A 21565-nucleotide genomic window follows, 5' to 3' on the forward strand; every position below is an offset into this window, starting at 1 on the left:
TTTGGAAAAACTCCTTTCCGCATCAACGGCAAATATGCAAACTCTTTATTCACTGATACTGTAATGGTTTTGTCCAATTAATTTTGAATAGTCATGTTTATTCAACACAATACCATTAATTCACTAAAAAGAGGGGAAACAAGTTCAAAATTAAGTAATTAATGGCAGAAGAGGCTTCTCAGTATCTACAGATTATAGAATAAGCTCCTTTGCACATATTCATAGAAGACCGTCACATCTTCAAAAATCTAAACGTATCTTATCCTGGGTGACAAGAAATAATGCACCCACATTTTGACTGCTATCAGAACCTTGTTGCCTATCTAGTACATCTGTTCTGCCTGGCTAGAGTCACAGGTGACCCATTTGTTCCTCTCTGAGGCAAGGCAAGACCCAATCATGGGGACATCACTCACCCAGACATCCACCCCTCCCCCCACTTCCATGGAGCTTCTAACATTCCTTTAGCAGCTTCCAGAGACTACTAGAGCCGCTGGTCTTGGGGGGGGGGGGGGGGCATGAAAGCTTCTCCACATGGACTTTCTCTCATCCACATCGCTAAACCACAGCAGCACATCCCTATAATACAGACTATACTGGCTGCACTACACAAAGCTTCCACTGGATGTTGCCCATATGGCTAGCCAAGCTGCCTCCCTCCCACACAGGATGGGTGAGGGATATGCTGCTCACCTCTACCCTCCAGCCTCACTCCCTCCAGCTCCCATTCCCTCTAATCAAACACTGATCATTTTGGACATGAACACCCTTTAACAGCTTTAAACTTCAGTGTGTTTAACAACTTGTGAAAATATCACCCAGCCCCTCCAAATGCAAAGTCAGTTAAACACTTTTTTTTTTCTTATAGTACTGTAATGTGAACGAGTTCTCTCACAAGGATGACAACATAAAGGGAAGATGTAAAGAAGATGTAAAACGCCAGTTAAGATATTTTAAGACATTAATCTACGAATGTTACTGCTCATCAAGTCCTACTACCCACGCAGTTCTGATTCCCAGAATAGTTCTCAGGATCTGGAGTTGGAGTGATGTCATCTGGCAATGGAACAGGGTAATCTTCAAAAATCTGACTGAAGTTCAATTTCTTAACAGCTTCAAGTCTGGGTCGTTTGGGCTTTGGAGCTACAAAAGTCAAATAAAAAAAATGATTATACGTAAACAACTAACTCAAAGGCTCATCAATTGTGGGTAATGTTGACACAACTAGAATGCATTTTAAATAGGGCTCAAAACAGGTTTACGAATCATGCTTTTGTTGATCAAAAATAGATGAAATGGATTATTATAAAATCAGAAATAACTTGAACATGTGCTTCTAAATTTTCTTCATTCAGCATCATTCACATAACTTGATCACTGCGTTAACTCATTTTACTGCGGAAAAATTTAGTCTCTGTGCAGATCACAATACATTAATGAGAATAATTATGAAGGAATACGCATCTACCTCGAAGAACAAATGCAAGACTATAAAACAAAGTATCAACCAAAACAAAGTGGACAGAAAAGTTGCCACTTCATCACCTTCCCCCTTCTACTCCTGGAGTTCATTCTTTTTAAATGCAGGTAGCTGCAGATCTGCGTCCACTACAAGTATAGCGTGGAAGTCCATGGAAAAATTAAGGTGGCTACCAATCACTTTATCACAGCAAAACATATCACACTAAAAAGTTTCCCACCTTCTATTCCCTAACAAAATTAAAACTCCTGCGCTAGGTGTTATGAGAAAGGGGTGCAACACCCCAAACTTACATAAACCAACTTTGGGTCGTAACACACTGAAGAAAGGGAAGAAATCAGAGGAGTGAAAACTCAATGTTTCAATGAGTTCCACCCAGATTGAGTACTGTGGCAATAAACAGCCTCGCATCCCATAAAGATCTCATGAAAAGCAATGCTTTCTCATTGCAGACCTGATCATACTCATCTTTTCATTTACTTGTGGCTTCACTAACATCTATGCCTCCATCATTTATGGTTATTCGACCCAAGTTATGGTACAGGAATCACTGAGACTGTCTTAAAGTCTTCACCTTGTGTCATGGTCAACAATGCAATAGCAAACAGCTGTCCAAAGTGCCACCTTAAAGTGGCATCATATGGGGGGCAGATTTACAATAGGAATTATTGTAAAGTAGTGGGTTGGGAACAAATGGGTGTCCGAGACGGATTTTGCTTCCCACATAAAAAACAAGTTTTGTTTTAATTCCAGTATGAAAGGGAAACTAACTATTTTCATCTAAAATGACTTCCACTCTCTGCCCCCTGCTTAATGTCAAAAAAAAAAAAAATGGGCATAACATGCATGCATGTTAAAGAGTTTTTGCAAGTGGCAATTTGCAAATAAAATAGAGAACACTGTACCAACAGCTATGATGTAATGTTTTATTTTGTATAGGGCCATAAATGTGAATTTTGAATACTACACTGCAGCCCCTCCACACCCCACCCCATGCGTCTCGTTTTCCTTATCCACAACAGGAAACACCATACAGAGTGTCCTGTCCATAAATGACAGGAAAACTAACTATTTGCAACCTTTGAATCTATAACACTGGAAGCATACTAGGGTGATTCTACAATTTTTTCCAAAGTTTTACGCTATTAATATTCACACACACAAACACACACACACACACACACACACACACACACACACACACACACACACACACACAATGAGGGTAAAACGTTAATTCTACATTATCATTTTAAAACAGCTTTCCATTGTACTTGTTTAAAGAGTGGAACCATGTGATATACAATTTATAAAATTTAATTGTCCCAACAGATACCTTTACTGGTCAAGGCCAGAAAAAAATCTATGACAGTACATTGGTTAAATTTTTTTCTCGCCACCCCTCAACCCCAAAAAAAGAAAGAAAGAAAGAAAACTCTGCACATACTCAAAGGCGGCTGTAAATCAATGGTTGTATCGCTCTCTACTGTTTCAACAATGGAACTCCATTCCCGTTTCTTAGTATTACTTTCAGTGTCGTTTGCAATATCTTGTTCCTGGCAACAAATTTTCTGATGAAACTTGCTTTTCTTAGCAGTGGAGTCTGTCTTCTTAGCAGTGGAGTCTATCTCTCTATCTCCAGCAATAATGGCATCTTCAAAAGTCTGTTTATTTCTGAACTGGGATACCTTAGGTACCTTAATGGGTTCAGCAGCTACAAGTAAAGATAGAATGACAGAATTAGTGTTGAACATGTTTTAAACCTGGTCCAACAAACATAAAAACAGTGAAAATTGTGAAACACAATGACTTGATGGAAAAATAAATGTTAACGAATAGTGTTTTAACTGAGTTAAAAATTACCACTGCACCACTTCTGTGTAAGGATTTGTAACTTCACAGAGATCTTTTAAAAATACCAGATTTTTGACGTTTACAATGTAGTGGAAAAAAAAAAGGTTATGAACAGCACAAAAGCTTAACATTTACTGAGGTTTATCATAACAGCAAATGAAAAGATAACACAAACCATTATTATTAGAACCCCCCCCCAAAAAAACTAACCTCCCCAATACAAAAACTATGTACAATATTTACAAATTTAACATAAAATAAAATAATATCTTAAATAACGTTTCTCCAAAATTCTAGAATTTAGCTTAATATAGTTTAAACTGTTTATTATTTACTTAAAATTTGTTTATTGGGAAAGTCTGACTGGGCCAGAAAGTGCCCATTTTCAGTGGAGGCCCAGGAAGAAAAGTGCCACAATCACAATCTTTGAAAAATTAATTACGGATATTTTAAATCGCAAAGTATCCTATTGCACTACAAAATGTTGGAATGAAAGAAATGCTGTAATGAGAAAAACAAACTCCTCTTTTTTTTTTGTATTCGAGTGCAATGAAAAACATAACATGAGTTTAGAGAATATGTGAGGACAAACTCAGTCATATTATTTATTAACTAGATTAGTATGCAATAATTAAGACAACTCCAATAAAATATTTAAAAAGAGATATTAGAGACAGTAGGGGGAAATTGAGCAATGTCTTGGAGCAAAGTCCATACTGCAAAGATGACAACACGCAAGAAGAGATGCTTCCCATCCCCATTTACTTAGAAGTGCAGCACACTTATCTCCTACTGATGTCGTTTGTCTTTTCGGCTTTTCCCTGTTAGGGGTCGCCACAGCGGAACTCCGGTCCGCTAATGATTGGCAGTAGATTTTTATGGTGCCAAGTTGCCAGCCTGACGCCCAACCTTCAGCAAAGGCACGCCTATTCACGCATGTCTTTCGAACGCCACTCTACCATGGGGAGAACATGCAGACTCCACACAGAAGGCACTCCAGCCGAGAATCGAACAGGAGAACCTCTTGCTGTGAGGCGACAATGCTAACCGCTGCACCACCGCGCCTCACCCCATTCCTGGAAAGGTAATGAGAATTTAACATTAGTTACTATCAGAAGAAATGAAAAAAGCAATATTAAGCTATGTGTTACAGGCAAATGATGGTGTCAGGTTTTCAAAGCAATGTGCTACAAAAGAGGAAGATCTCTGTAATTTTCTGGGGATAGGGCTGATTATTATACAAAGAACTACAGTTGACCAAGTTGCTATTTAAGATTGTCAGACAAACAAAATATGTTTACAACAAAATTATTTAAAAGTACTGCATCAGCTTTATACTACTGTGAAAATAAAATTTAAAACTGCCTTCCACTTCGGGGCAGACTTAATTATTGCTGCTCATCCCTTCAATTTTAAAGTTAGTGGAGTTTAAAACTTTTCTATACCATACAGCAATTATTACAAGACCAAAAGAACAGAAAAAAAGCCAGTTTCTGAGCAGTAATTCTCTGATCTACCTAAACAAAGAATACATACAGAAATGCATTTTGATGTCATAAACCTCTACTTTACCATCCTTATTTGCAACCTCTAACATCCCTACTCTGGTCCAGTAATCAAGGAGCCTCAATCCTTACCACAGACACTGGAGAGGGACATTTATTTGGAAAACAAATGGATGCACTCAGTATTTCCAGATGCAGACCTCTCTGCATCAAGCACAATTTCCCCTTAAGAGCACCCAGAGAACACGCTCAGCCCACGGGGCTGGTTCCTCTCTATATCTGTCCAGACCCCCACAGCTTAGAATTGAGTTCTTAGCTGGGGTTTGAAGCAAAGTCCTAACACACCCTCTCTGTGAAGTCAGTGCTTTGTATCCCTGCTCCAAGCAACTAGCACGCACCTTCTCTGAGATTTGATTTACACACACACACACACACCTGCTGTGCCCCCTTCTGCCCAGACCATAAGGTAGTTATCACTGCCACCAGAACCCCTCCCAGCTACTTTAGGGCTCTTACAAGAGTACCCAGTTATACTGAGTGAATTTAATATTAATACAAATGGTAATGTTGACCAAACAGCAAGTGGCCAGAATTATCACCAAATAAATATAAATACTCTCAAAGCTTTTTTCTAAAAGTACCAGCCACAATGAGAAGTTTAAATATATTTAATAATAAAAGAACATGAGCATACTAAATATCTATTTACAGTAAACACCAAAGTTTTCAGTCACAGAAAATATTAAAAACACCAATGGAAAGTTTCACACAGTTATAAACACATAGTATTTAGTTAGACTAAAATAATTACTGTTTCTACTTATTGAACAGTGCAAGGCAAGATGTGCGAGTGGCCCTTGTTGTCAGATCCAAGACAAAATACTGATGAGACTTCAGTCTCCAATATTAAAACATTATTTCTGTACAGAATAACATTACACACATCTGGTCATCTCACTACTTCCTGTTATATCCCCCATCACTAGAAGCTGCCAAGGTTTTAGCACTGATGTGTTACCATACACACAGACAGAGCTTTACTCAGATGGGGTGCAGGTGATGAAGTCATAAAACCATGCCACTCTTCCTACAGGAGCTACAACCTACTATCTACCACAGACACTACATCTCTGGCTACATTGATAACTGTGGGATAATATCTTTATGGCTTAACCCAAAAAGTAAATTTCAAGAATATTTTACAAAGTTGGGTAGATTTAAAGATTAACCTCTTCACTTCCAGTACATGCTATTACACTGCATACATTTAATTCAGTTACAATAATACATGTACATTTCTTTTCCTTTCAGCAGGGTGCACTGCTGATACATTTTCAGCACAAGCGTCTGTACAAATAAGTTTGATATACAAATAACAATTATTTACAAAATTCCAGCTAGCTGTGCTGACATATGTTACAAATCCACTGCACTATTTCTCCTGGCATGGCTGGCAGTACCGCCCATTGTCACACCTCTCCCCTCGTTGAAGAATCAAGCTAGTTTTTCAAGAGCCCCTTAAGAAATTATGCTTGAGAGGAATGAGCCAATCTGGGAATACATTATCCCATATCCTATCTTGAGAGCCCATCTGCACTGGCATTGCTAACCCCACTACGGTGCTGCACTGTCATATGCCTGCAACCCTAGGCTCCACCTTAGTAACTTAGCATTCTGCTGGCTGGCTTGATCTAGTCATGTTAAAGGATTGCGGTCTTTAACTACAGTGAATTTCCTTCCATGCAGATAGGGTTGAAGTTTCTGTAGTGCCCATACTATGGCTAAACATTCTTTTTCTACTGCTGCATAGCATTCCTCCCTAGGTTAGAATCTACGGCTGAGATATACCACTGGGTGCTCTTCTCCCTCTGAGGCAACCTAGCCAAGTACATAGTTTGAACCATCCACCTGTACAACAAATTCTTTGCTGTAATCTGGACTGGCTAACACCTGGGATAATCCGAAAGCCTCTTTAAGCTTTTGGAATGCCGGCTGAGGTCCACACTACCCTGTCTGTCCTATTTTTCCTTGTCAGGTCTGAGGGGAGCAGCTATTGTACTATAAGACGGACCAAATTTTATATAGTACACTGCTGTCACCAAGAATGACATCACCTGCTTTTTAGTAACAGGGGCAGGCCATGCCTGAATGGCTTCTACTTTGGCAGGTTCTAGCCTGATCTTACCACTCCCCACTCTTTCCCAAGTAGAATGCCTCTGTCATACCCACCTAACACTTACTGGCCTTAATGGTCAACCCAGCCCTTTGCAGTCTATCCAGGACCTCCCTGATATGCTGAACGTCTTCATGCTAGGAATGGTTGTAAATGGCAATATCCAGATAAGCAAGGGCATAATCTCCTGCTAGGATACGATCTACCAGCCTCTGGAAGGTAGCTGGGGCATTTTTCATCACAAAGGGCATTTTTGTCAACTCATATAATCCAAAAGGAGTCTAAGACTGACCTCTCTCTCTAGCTGTGGAAGTGAAGGGCCCCTGCCAGTAGCCCTTGGTCCGATCAAGAGTGGTCAGATACTTAGCCACACCCAGCTGCTCTAAGGCTTCATCTGTCCTAGGCATGGGGTAAACATCCGACTCAGGCTATTTAGTTTCCTGTAGTCTACAAACAACCTGGTGCTCCCATCTTTCTTTGGTACCAGCATCACTGTGGAGGCCCAGGAACTGCTGGACTCCTGGATTACCCCCAGATTCAACATTTCTTGGATCTCCTCTCTCAGAATCTGTCTGACTCTCTCAGGCACCCTGTAAGGGGCCTGCTTGATAGGCCTTTAGAGTTCTGTATCCACACGGTGCTGAAGCAAAGTGGGTGCAGCCAGATTTCCCAGTGAACATGCCCCCAAACTCCTGTAACACTGCTCGGATTTCTCAAACTTTGGTAAGGGATAGCCGCTGGGACATTTATACCCCTTCCACAGAAATGTCAGTCCGAACCTCAATGAAGGAGATCGGTCACCAGATCCCCCTCAGACTCATCATGCCATCCATTGCAAATACTCAGAACCAGGACCCCCTACCATGGTCAGGTTTCATCATGTCAACATGGTAAAATATGGGCCCCTGCCTCCTGCCCAGCAGTTCTACACTTAGTTATCACTGACCTTCCTTACCACTTTAAAGGGCCCCTCCCAAACCACCTGCAGCTTACTGTGTCTGACAAGAATGAGAACAATGTCAACTGCTGCCCCCACAGCATACTCTCTGGCCCGAGCATTCCTTTCATACCAAACCTTTTTCTGCTGCTGGCCTCCTGCTAGGTTTGCCTGGGCCAAGCCCATGAGCTCCATGAGCCTTGTCCTTTGGTTTAGGACATATACCACATCAGATTCCTTGAGGGGTTCACACTTACCCTCCCACTCATCTCGAATCAAACCTAAAGCTCTCCTCACCCTATGCCCATACAGCAAATGAGAGAGTGAAAACACTTGTGGATTCCTGGGGTACCTCTCTGTAAGCAGAGGGGGGGCTAATTGTTTCCATTCTCTCGCTCTCTTAAACTGATCTGCAAATGACCATAGCATTGTCTTCAGTGTAGAGTTTAACCTCTCTACAAGACCATTAGTCTGGTAATGGTAGGGGGTGATCTTTAGGTGGTTCACCCCACAGTGCTTCCATACACAAGCCAGCAGGTCTGACATGAAATTGGCACCTCTGTCAGTCAGTATTTCTCTTGGGAAACCTACCCTGCTGAAAATCTCTAGCAAAGCATTTACCACCTTGTCTGCCTCAATGAAGGACAAAGCCACTTCTTCAGGGTATCTAGTAGTATAATCTACGACCACCAGGATATACTTCTTCCCTGTGGAGCTTGGGGTACTCAGAGGCCCCACAATATCCATGGATATCCTCTGAAACAACCCCTCAATTACAGGCAAAGGGCATCAAAGTAGTTTTGACCTGGTTTCCAGCCTCGCCTACTTTCCAACACTGCTCACAGGTCCTGCAGTACCCTGTTACATCCCTTGCAATGCCAGGCCAATAGAAGTTCTTCATAATATGTCTCCTGGTATGCTTTATGCCCATATGACCTGCAAAAGGAATATCATGGGCTATGCCTTAAAATGCCAGACGGCAGACTCGAGGCAATACCAACTGCTGTATTACCTCACCCTCTGGCCCTCCCCAGGGTTGCTTAGCCTGTCTCAGCTCTATTTTTGTGACTCTTCAAAGATCCCCTTCTATAGAAGTCGGGTATCCTCTAAACACCAGTGCCTCACTGTCAGCCTGGGTACTATCACTCACCTCTGCCCTTGCAGTCACTCTGTCCAAGGGAACATTGGTACCCAGAAGCAGCTATGGCTCACCTTCAGGCTCACTGCTACAGAGTAGCTCCTTCCCTGAAACAGCCACCTCACCAGCCCTGGCTTCAGTTAGGAGTTCTGTCTGGGTGTCCCCCCAGGCTACCAGACCCACATGACTGTCTTCATGCCCATGCAACGGCATGTACACAAGGTACTGCATAAGCGAAATCATTCCCTGTCACGACATCTGCAGGGATATCCTCAAATAGACCTACTTGCTTGCTTCATTTTCCACCCTCCCAGTCAAGATGAACTCTGGCCAAAGGCATTTGGAATGTGGTCCCTCCATAAGCTAGGACTGGAGTGGACTGCCCAAGCAAGTACTGTTCCTCTTTAACCACTGCAGGCTTCACAGTGGTTATGTCAGAGGTGGGGGTCTCAGCAGTGGCCTGCTTTCCATCCACTATGATAGGCTATAACCTCTGGTGATAGTTTGGTACCCCTGTTGTCCAGACCTCTTACCACTGGCATACTGTTATTCCCACTTGCTGCCCCCCACCTTGCCTCTGTGGACATTTATATGGTACATGGCCCCACTGGTTACATTTAAAACATTTAACCCTTGATCCTGGCAGTGTGCCTAAACTAGTGGCTTCCCCTGTTACTGGCAGACTCTGTTGGGGTGGTTTAGGCTGCCCACCATGGGGTCCCTTATATCCATGTGCAGCACTGGGAATCACTTACCTGTGCAGTGATACCCTGTTTGCTAAGTAGAGATCCCCCCCTTTTCACCATCTCATCTGCAGGGTTGCATTCTCGGTCTGCCAACCCGATTCTCATGTCCTCAGGCAACTGCTAAGGGCTTGTTCCCTCACCAAACATTCTGCCAGCCCTTCAAAAGTGGTGACCCGACACCTACTCACCCACCCACCTATGAAAATAAGTGCTTAACTCGGCAATATAATCACAAATTTCACCTGCCTTGCGTCTATGCTCACAGAACTTTTCCTGTAAGCTTCAGGTGTTAACTTAAAGCATTCAGGTAAACATTTATTGACTTTTTCATAATTTAGACAATCAATATCAGACAAGTTTGAAACAGTAGTTACAGCTTTACCATGGAGTAAGGGGGTCAGGAATTGTACCCAGAACCCTTGGTCAACATTGTTTACAAACCCTTTCAAATATAGGAATCAAACAGTTAAAATCATCACACACTGTAAATTGTGGAAAAAATTTACCAACCTTTATTGCTTCTGAGGTACAGTTATTCCCATCTCCATTACCTCCATGACCCTGACGAAAAGTCAGTGTCTCCCTCTAATGTTGACACTGCTTCTCATTTTCTTCAGCATCCAAACACCACTGTTTCTCTGCAGATTCTAATTCCATCTGTTTTGGCTGCCTCATCCACTGATTCTAATTCCATACGTTTGGCCTCCAGTTCAAGTCTCTAACTCCAGATGTATTTTTAAGTCCTCTGAGGAAAAGGTGAATGGTCCTGTTTCTGAGGGCTGCAAATTTCCACCACCAGACTGGTTATCTCCCTGGCTGCTGATCTGTATTATAGCTGTGACTAAGGCTGAAATAATTTCCTCTTTAGTCAGGTTGGCATACACCACTCCTTTAGCTTCGCACAACTTGGCCAACTGTTCTTTCTCCGTTTGCCATAATAGTCTGCTAATATTTTTGCCTGCTCACCATGACTAAACAAAACTAACAACAAATAAATACAAACTGCTGTGGTATGAAAAGCTGAATGCTCAACCTGTGGCTTCTGAAAAAATGCACACCTTTAATGACAACAGTTTACAGGCTACAGAAGTTCAATATCCACACCACTGCTCACCAATATGTGACGTCCCCACTCTGGGCCAGTAACCAAGGAACCTGGATCCTCACCATTGATACTGGAGAGGGATGTTCACAATACAACTGGATACAGTCAGTATTTCCAGATGCAGACCCCTCTGCATCAAGCACAATTTCTTTTAAGAGCACCCAGGGAACATGCTGTGCTGGGGGGCTGGTTCCTCTCTATGTATTTTCAGACCCCCAATAAAACTCCCCATTGGCACAGCTTAGAGTGGAGTCCTTAGCTGGGGTTCCAAGCTAAATCTTCCCACACTGTCTCTGAAACCAGTGCTTTGTGTCCTTGCTCCAAGCAGCTGGCACACACCCTCTCTGAGATTTGATTTGCCCGGAGGCACGCACACACACCTGGGAAAGGCCGTCACAGATTCACCTGCTGTGCCCCCTTCTGCCCAGACTATTATGTATTTATGACTGTCACCAGAACCTCTGCCAGCTACTTTAAGGCTCTTACACAAGGGTACCCAATTATACTAAGTGAAGTTAATATTAATACACATGGTAATGTTGACGAAACAGCAAGGCTTTCAGGGGTGGCCTGAGTTATTACCAAATAAATATATACAAACACTCTGAAAAATTTTCTAAAAGGGCCGTCTAAAATGAGGAGTTTAAATATATTTAATAATAATAAAAGAGCACAAGAATACTAAATATTTATTTACAATAAACACCAGAGAGTTTCAATCACAGGGAATATTACAAACACCAATGGAAAGTTTCACACAGTTATAGAAAAACATTTAGTTAGTCTCACTATCTATTCCTGGTTTACTAAAAGAATTACTGTTCCTACTTACTGAATAGAGCAAGGCAAGATGAATGAGTGGCCCTTGTTGTCATTTCAAGACAGAATTCAGAATGCTGCTGAGACTTCAGTCTCCTCTAATATTAAAACACTATTTGTGTACAAAATGGCATCATGCACATCTGGTCATCTGACTTGTTTCCCACACTATCCCCAATTACTAGAAGCTGCCAAGGTTTTAGCACCTATGTGTAACCATACACAAAGATAGAGCTTTGCTCAGAAGTGGTGCAGCTGCTGGAAGTCATAAAACCATACCACTCTTCCTGCAGGAACTACAGCCTATTCTCTAGCACAGACATTAAGTCTCCAGCTCCATTCAAAACTGTGGGATAATATCTTTATGGCTTAAGCCATAAAGTAATTTAAATTTCAAGAATATTTTGCAAAGTCAGGTGGCTTAAGATTAACCTCTTCACTTCCAGTATATGCTGTTACAACGCATACATTTAATTCAGTTACAATAATACATGTAGACTTATTTTCCTTCTAGTAGGGCACACTGTTGACACATTTTAGTACAAGCAAACCTCACAAATACATTTTCCGCACAAGCATCTGTACAAATCAGTTTGATACACAAATGACATACAAATTATTTACAAAATTCCAGATAGATGTTGTGGTGTATGTTACAAATCCACTACCCTATTTCTCCTGGCATGACTGGCAGTACCTATCATCACAACCTCACTCTAGCAGCAAATATAAACCTTGAAAGGTTGTTTTTAATTTAGGGTGGGTAATGTCAATTAAGAAGCAGATCTCAAACGTTCACATAACTAAATGGCTAACAGACGTACAACCAAGGGTAAAGAAGTTTGTAAATCATGATATTTGAGAGCTGCAAGGCAAGACTGCTGTACGACTACTCTTGATATATTGGTTTATACATATACGGTTTCCTAGTCTTTTCATCCGATTTACTGTAGTGCTGTTTGCTTTAAAAGCATTTTAAAATCAGAAGTTTAGACATTGTACATTAAAGGTCAGGGAGCCAACATTTGCATTGCATTCTTTGACTCAAAGGATTAACAATTGCGCTTGTGGGAATAGCTGACAAAACAGCATTTTTATTTAAGGTAATGACAGCATCACACAGGCTAATTATAAGAGCTACTAGTTAAGACTGACCTAGGTCTATTTCTGATTTTTACTAGACACATTTCAGTCAGGTGGAAACTTTGTAGATCCTAGATAGCAGTACCTTTGCAATGAGGAGTGGTGAACAGGGGCACATCTGACTGCCAGTGTGTCTCTGCAGCAACAAAATAAGATAATAAAAACTTGCAAAGTGTGTGTTGTTTCCAGCAGGTAAGTCTTTACTTTTTGACACAAGGCAAGAAGGGATCCAAGCACTGCCACAGTGTCAACAAGCTGAATTACTAAAATTAAAATACTGAATTTGCTCACCTTTTTGAAACTGGGTCTCTCATCTCAGCAGATGCATGGGAGTGTTATAGCTTTGGTTTTATGAAGAACCAGAAGCAAAATAAAAAATCAAAAATAAGTTTTATTTTAGGACCAGATACTCAGATCATCTACTTCCTGTGTGTATATGCACTACAAAAGTGGTCAAGAAGTGCAAAGTTAATTTCCTAGATATCAGAGTAAGCGACCTCTATAGGCAAGATAGGAAAGACATTTATTAGGATTGATGAAAAAGTTAAAGTATTCTATTACAGATTAAAATGTAAGGTACATGTGAAACTTACTGATTAGTAAGCGTTCAATGAAAGAGAAGTCACTTTCATCATAGGATAATTCCAGACATTGCTTCACCAGTTTTGTTAATGAACCAATTGTGCATGAAATTAGTGGCAGACTGTGTAAGCCCAGTATAAGCATAAGCACATAAATGTTTCTAAACTGCCTTCATTCACTTTCAGTACACCAACATCCAACCAAAGCCTAGAGGAGTGGTTAGCCTTAAATACTTGTCCCCTAAGTCAAGGATTAATCTTTTCTCAACTCTGTTGCTGTTTTGAAAATATTAAATTTTAACTCTGGATGGAGAATGCATGATCATCTGGCATTTACACAATCAATGCATAATTAGTTCAAAATCCACGGTGGTGCAGCAGTAGCGTTGTTGCCTCACAGCAAGAGGTTCTCCTGTTCGATTCTCGGCCGGAGTGCCTCTGTGTGGTCTGCATGTCCTCCCTGCGGTCGAGTGGCCTCCGAAAGACGTGTGTGAATGGACGTGCCTTCACTGAAGATTGGGAGTCGGGCTGGCAACTAGGCACCATAAAAATCTACTGCCAATCATTAGCAGAGCGGAGTTCCGCTGTGGCGACCCCAAACCGGGAAAAGCCGAAAAGAAACAAAAACAACAACAATGCATAATCAGTTCAGTACAATTTTTTGACCACTTTACATCACCATAATCAGAGAGGTGTCCCATAAAGCATTCCCTGCCATGTATCCATATTCAAGACTAAGTAAATATTGTGATATACCCATTTTCTTGTCCACAATGTTTGATCCTTGTGAGAAATATTATGGCAATATGTTCAGACTAGACAAAGTTAGTCTTCATGAGTGTAGCAGCAGAGATATTTTTTGAAAATGTTGAAGATTCAATGTTTGTCTTCCAAGTAGGAAATATGATGGTGGGTTAGCATTATTAAATCAATCAATCTGGTTGACAGGAGTTAAAAGGTGTTACAGGGAGATTAAGAAGTCTCTTTGTGGTCATGTTTGTTGTGTAACTTTGAGCACAGCATGCATCAGTTGTTAATTATGCCATTTCTAACTTCTTTCACACTGGGGACATTTCAGGAATCTGCCTCAAAAAGTAAATCCATTTTCTTGCCTGATTTAGAGCACCTTGGAGATTACCAAGGTGAAGAAGCTGCCTGGGAACTGAAACAAAATGTCTGTCTTTAATTGCAGGGTAGGAAAAAGTGACATTTCTCAGCAGGTAAATCTAGATTTGATTTTGAAGGGCTTAAGGGGTACACAGGCTACCTCATTAGGCTGATTTGAGTATAATGTCCCTCTCTGTATATAGTAGCCCAATCACTTGTCACAGCAGTAATGACCACAATGCTTTCTCATTATATATCACGTTACAGACCACCTCAAAGCCTCATCCCTCTTTTCAGTATTACACAGGGTACTGAAAGGAGACTTCTGCCTCGCATATACAGCTTCAACAGACACTACTCTGTCAGACTTATTACATACTTTACAAGTCCACTGGTGCTATAAACACTCGCTCAAGGAATCTCAATCGCTTTTGTAAAATAAATAGACTATGGTAGAGGGACAGGAAGTACCACAGAGAATACCACTTTTATTGAATCATCTTCCACTCTTTTGCAAAATAAATAGAACATGGTAGAAGGAGAGGACATACCACAGAGAATACCGCTTCCATTGAATCATCTTCCACTCCACATAAAGAAAGTACTATTCTTTTACAACATTAAAGCATCCCTGACCCTCACGGACAAGGGAAACACAATTTCCCAAAATACCCTTGTTTGGCCCATATCTAGTTTACTTGCAAGCAAAACATAAGGGCTAAAAACTACTATGGGAATGTAACGAAAGGCTAGGCTTAAGATCCTCACACATCAGTACCTTAGTAAGTATCGATGAAACTAGAAATAAAATTGCCTACCTTAAAGTCATCCTGCAGTACTCATTATTACTGAAACCTGGTTTAAAAGGGCAGAAAGCACCCCCTCTACACCAGGGTTTTGCACCAACCATGGCAATTGTGGTGAAATATCCATACTTGTTATAGACCAAATTAGCTCAAGACAGATTCTCAGAAAATAAAACTTAGTGAGATTTAGCTCGGCCTAAACAAAAACAACTACCATATTACATCACATTACAGACCCCCTTAAATGATTTATTTTACATTTGTTGACCGGGCTAGTCTAGCTGGATATATTTCCATTTTCAGTAGAGGCCCGGGGAGAAAAGCTCCACATAGATATACAAAAGTATAGAAATATTGTTACATGGTAAATAAAGGATTAATAAAAAAAAATAAAACAGGTAATTGTTACATTCTAGAGATAAAAACACTTGAGGAAAGCTACAGTAAACATAATATCACTTAAGAAAGCTAAACAAATGTAATACAGTGAGAATTATATACAACTGTTCACACATCAGGTAGAAGGATTTAAACAATAAGTTGATTAGAGTTTAAATAGTGTCAGTCTTACTTACAAGACTAAGCATTTAAATGTTTGGAAGTTTGGTTACAAGAGGAAGAAACAGAGGTGAAGAGGGTGGTTAGTCAGGGTTACTACAAATGTACAGTATACAATACAAATGATTCCTGAAAGCTATGCCCAGTTCTTTACTGCACTTTATGAACTTCATATACAGAAACTTCACTATCCAGGGTGACTTTAGCTACCCACTGGATAACTTCCAGACCTGCACCTCAAATGTGGGTTACATCATAAATTCCCCAGTTTCATAAACAAGAAATCCCTGGGTAAAATAATCAGAGTTGACCAGAATTCAAAATGTTCCTGATGGGGTCCTTACAAATATGGCAGCTATATGGACTGCCCTGCAAGTATACCCTTCCTCAGTCAAGCCTGACCACAAACTGTTAAATTCCACTTTCAAAATCCCTAAACCAGGTGAGGTAAGTATCACAGTAAGACTGAGCACAGAAAATGTCATTCTATGATGAACTGTCTGTGTTCAAATATAACTGCATCCTTCCAAGTATTAAGTGCAAGTATACCCTGTTCTCACTTCCGAAACTGTATGAACTTGTCAGTCCCTACCAAAACTAAACAAAAAGTGAAAGGAAAAAGCAAACCAGCCTACAAATCCACATGCATAAAAAAGGCTTATTAAAATATACAGCAAACTTAAAGACCCACAAATCAAGGTAACATCAAAAGGTTAACAAGGTGCGACATCCCTTCTCTGGGCCAGAGATCAAGGAGCCTCAGTCCTCATCATTGACACCATTGGGAGACCATTCACTTTGAGAGAAATAGATGCACACAGTATTTTCAGATGCAGCTCTTTGCACAAAGTACAATTTCTCTGAAGAGCACACAAGAACAGTCAGCCTGGGGTCTGGATTTCTCTTTCTCCCTCTAGGGCCCCAATAAGCCTCCCCACTAGCACAGCTACAGGGTTAAATCCCCAGCTGAGTGTCCAAGCCAAGTATTCCAGTACCCTCTGAGACCACTGCTTCATGTCCCTGCTCCAAGTAGCTCACACACACACACAAACACACACAAACACACACACACACAAACACACACACAAACACACACACACACACACACACACACACACACACACACACACACACACACACACACACACACACACACACACACAACACACACACACACACACACACACACACACACACACACAAACACACACACAAACACACACACACACACACACACACACACACACACACAAACACACACAAACACACACAAACACACACAAACACACACACACACACAAACACACACACACAAACACACACACACACACACACACACACACACACACACACACACACACACACCTGGGAAAGGCTGGCACAGATTTACCCACTGTGCCCCCTTCTGCCCAGACTATAAGGTAGTGATTACTGCCATCGGATACTCCCCCAGCCAGCTACTCTAAGACCCTCACAAAGGGTAACCAATTATAATGTGCAATATTAGTACTAATACAAATGGTAGAAGCTGACCTCACAGCAAGACTCTCAGGAGTGGTCCCACAGTGTCACCAAATAAATATAAGCACTCTCAAATGTTAAATATTTTCTAAAAGGACGAGCCACAATGAAAGATTTATTAACTACTGAATATATTTAAAAGAACCATGAAAATACTGAATATAAATTTAAAGCAAACCAGAGTTCAAATCACAGCAAATATTAAAAATAATACTGATGGACAGACTCAGACAAATATAGAAAAACAGTAATAAACTAATCTTGCTAGATATTATTGACTGATCTAAAGAAATTACTGTTCCCTAACAAGTTATTTCGCAAGGCAAGATGAAATACGCGAGTAGTCGTTCTAGTCATGCTTCCAAACAGAATACTCAATACCCAGATTACTCCCTGTAATACCTAAAAAAAATATTATTTCCAAGACTGGCAGAATGACATCATCTGGTCAATTGACTCTAGGTTCCCACACTATTCCCTTTTGAAATTGAGACAGGAATTTAGCACAGACATGTAAAACATGCAGATCTAGCTCTTTTCTAATGTTATGGCAGGCCTGACGCCAAGAAACAATAACATCACTTCCCCTCTTTTTACTGAAACTAACAATGTCTGCTTCCAGACCTATTAATCACAGTGGGATGCCATTTTAATGATTTAACAGCTCATTTACATTTCCCTTGTTTTTCTTAAAGTAAGCTAGCTGGTTAACCTCTGCTCCTCCAGTGTTCTTGGTTACAGTATATACATTTAAACAGTTACTACCTGCATGCATATTTCCTTTCTCTGCTGCACGACCCATTGTTGATACATTTTTCAACATTACAAATACATTTTGATAGTCAAATGCAATACAATTCCAATACATTTGTTAACACAAGCATCTTGTACACATCCATTTGATAAATCAAAGGATATCATTCTTAAAACTCCAGCTAGCTATGCTAGCACAAGCCCATATCATCACACAAGGTACTGAAAAACATAATCAGGAAAACTAAGGCTTACAATGAATTATGGCTAGCATTGGAAGCTAAGGATAATTACAAATCTTTATGTATGTCACAAAATTGCACAATAACAACCAGCACTGCTCTGAACTCATTAAAATGGCACTACCTACTTTGAGGCAGTGGATGTCGCAAATTTACCGGCGAACTTCATCCAGAGATCCATCTTTATCAAACCCACATATACTTAAGGGCCTAAATACCCCCAAATCACAAAAAAACATTTTTTGTTTTGAAAAACACTCAACAACAAGTATGTTCTTTATGACACTTAACATATGAGGATGCCTACAGTAGGCTGTTTGCTGAATATGCAATACAGTACCCCGCTCCTACAACTATTCTACCTGAGCTAATCTACTGGCTTTGAACCCAAGGTTTGGCATGCAACAGTTGTAATGCCTCATCACAACAGTGACCCTGACACAGACACCTGGAATTACAGGCCCATCAGTCTGATGAGCCTCATTTGCAAGGCCATGAAACAGGTCATAACAGACTTGATAAAAACAACAATATACATATAAAAAAAATCTTAGAAGAATTGACCCCCAGCAGTTTGTCTTTGTTAATGGCAGATCCTGTTAAATAAGTTTGGTAAAACACCACATGCCAACATTACCAAGAAGTTAAATGCACAATATATAGATCCATATGTGGTTAGACAGCTAACTGGTTGAGGGACAGAACTCATGGGATGGCAGGAACAACTTCAAAGAGCATGAAAGTAACCAGAGGGGTATCACAGGGTTATGTGCCTGGACCTTTGCTTTTTGGCATACACATCACGGAGATCCAAATCAAAAATTAGGAACTCTGGTTAACCAGCTTTGCTGGCAATTGCAAACTGGGCATTATACTTGAATCCCCTTCTGATTTGCAAAAGCTGCAAAATAAACTTCTACATGTTAATAGCTGATGTGCTGAGAATGGGCTAAAAATTAAATGCTAAAAACATACAATATTGTTGTAGTTGGCAAGCAATCCCTCCATCTACCACACAACATAGAAAATATCCCAGTTAAACCAGAAAAGCCAAATGTAAACCACTGAGGTTAAAGTTGCTCCCACAACAAGGTAAAATCCAAAAATGTATCCAAATATCAGCCACAAACCACCAGATAAATGGAGGTACCTTTATTGTATAGTCCCTAAAGGGACTAAAACCACAAACAAAATAGAACTTAGCACTTTCATCCCTTACAGTAGGGGGACTTCATCTGAGTTCTAAATAAATTAATTAGTTCACAGTTTATACTAAACCTTTGGTCCACCTCCCAGAGTAAATTAATCACAATTATCGTGGCAACACAATGAATTAAACTGATATATGTCATCACATAAAAAATAATAAATAAAATTAACCTAAAAAAAAAAAAAAAAAAACTTATCATAAATAATAAATCAATACCTAACCATACGTCAATTAAATGTGTTGGTGTTTAAAAATCAGATAGGTGTATATAGTACAATGCAAATTCTAAACAGACTAAAATTAACACATAGGAGCCTTTTCCTTTGAAGAGCTGTTCAGGGAGAGGTGGTCAATAAGACTGTCTGGTCCAGATGCATTGGTTTTTAACTGCCATTCGGCATCTTTAAACAGTAATTAATTTTGACTGGTCAAATTCCACCACTTTAATAATGACATATCCAAAGAGTTGACCAATCTATTCATCCTTACTTTGTATATGTCTGAAAAGTGCATTTGTCTAGGTCTTGTTCTGAATATCCCTCCTATAAATATAATTGGAAAATTTCTGACATAGGAGGACTAGATACGAGTAAAATAGGGAAAGATCCTGTAGTTATCTTTAGGAGAGATTGGAACATCAAAAAGTTCCTGAAACTTGAGGGTAGTTCTGTGAAAAAAAAAAAAACTGAATTGACAGGCATGAGCAAATGTGGGAGATGTTCTCACTGCCCATTTATTACTGAAGGTAGATTCACAAATATTTATGGGTTTGGGAGAGTCATATGCCTCCAAAAGAATGTAATGGCTATAAAAAAGTGGTAGTATATGTCGCTCAATGCAGAGGCTGTACAGCATTTTACATTAGGAAAACCGAGAGATGTTTGAAATAAAGTATTTACGAACATTTGGAGGATATTAAGAACAAGACTCAGGCAAACACACTTTTCAGATATATACAAAATAAGGATGAGCATACTTTTGGGTTTTTCATTACTGAAGGGGTGGAATTTGACCAAACAGGAAGACCGGTCAAAATTAGAGTGTAAAGAAGCAGAATGGCAGTTAAAAAAAAAACAACAACCAGAGCAAACGGTCTTGATGACCACATCTTCCTGAAGAGCTTTTTAAAGGAAAAGACTCTTGTGTATTAATTTATTCTGTTTAGAATTTACATTGTACTATATGCATATATACATATATTGATTTTTAAAAAACCAACACATTTAATTGGCATAGGGTTAGGTAGTGATTTATTGTTTATATATTTTTTTCTTTTTTTAGGTTCACTTTATTAATTATTTTTTATGTGATGACATATCACTTTAATTCATTAAGCGTTTCTACCATAATTGTGATTAATTTATTTTGGGAGGTAGACCAAAGGTTTAGTACAAATTGTGAACTAATTAATTTATTTAGAACACTAACAAAATCTTAACATAAGAGACGAAAGCGGTAATTTCTATTTTGCGTGTGGTTTTAGTCCTTGTGGGAACTGCACAATAAAGGCATTTGCTTTTAACTGGTGGGCTCGGCTGATTTTGGATACATTTTTGGATTTCACCTTGTTGTGGGAACGACTTCAAACTCAGTGGTTTACATGTGGCTTTTATAGAAAATACCCCACTCAAAAATGAATATGTTGTGAGAGAGCTTGTGACATTGGTACATAACTCACTCTCCTTTAACCATCATGTTACAATAGTGATCAGAAAATCCTATCTGGCACAACTGATCATAAACGGCATTTCCTTTAGGTCCAAAGTACTTACTACTCTAATTTGCTCTGATCAGACCCATCACAGAATACAATGCCCCACTTGGGATGAATCTTACTAAGCATACAAGCAGTTATGTGGAATCCAAAGGTAACCTGACAAACATGAT

General features: G+C 40.0%; 1 protein-coding gene across 1 annotated transcript in view; it reads right to left on the bottom strand.

Moving 5' to 3' along the window:
• CHTF18 (chromosome transmission fidelity factor 18) overlaps window positions 1-21565 on the bottom strand; it is a 927562-nt gene that overhangs the window by 902737 nt on the left and 3260 nt on the right. The window contains exons 2-3 of the mRNA XM_044088940.1: window positions 2928-3194; window positions 1004-1143 (exon numbers count right to left, since the gene is read on the bottom strand). Of these exons, the coding sequence (XP_043944875.1) occupies window positions 1004-1143; window positions 2928-3194 (407 nt within the window). The remainder of the gene's footprint in view (window positions 1-1003; window positions 1144-2927; window positions 3195-21565) is intronic.

The sequence above is a fragment of the Protopterus annectens genome, chromosome 12.part0, assembly GCF_019279795.1.
Source record: "Protopterus annectens isolate FY-2018-M chromosome 12.part0, PAN1.0, whole genome shotgun sequence".
NCBI classification, from domain to species: Eukaryota; Metazoa; Chordata; order Ceratodontiformes; family Protopteridae; genus Protopterus; species Protopterus annectens.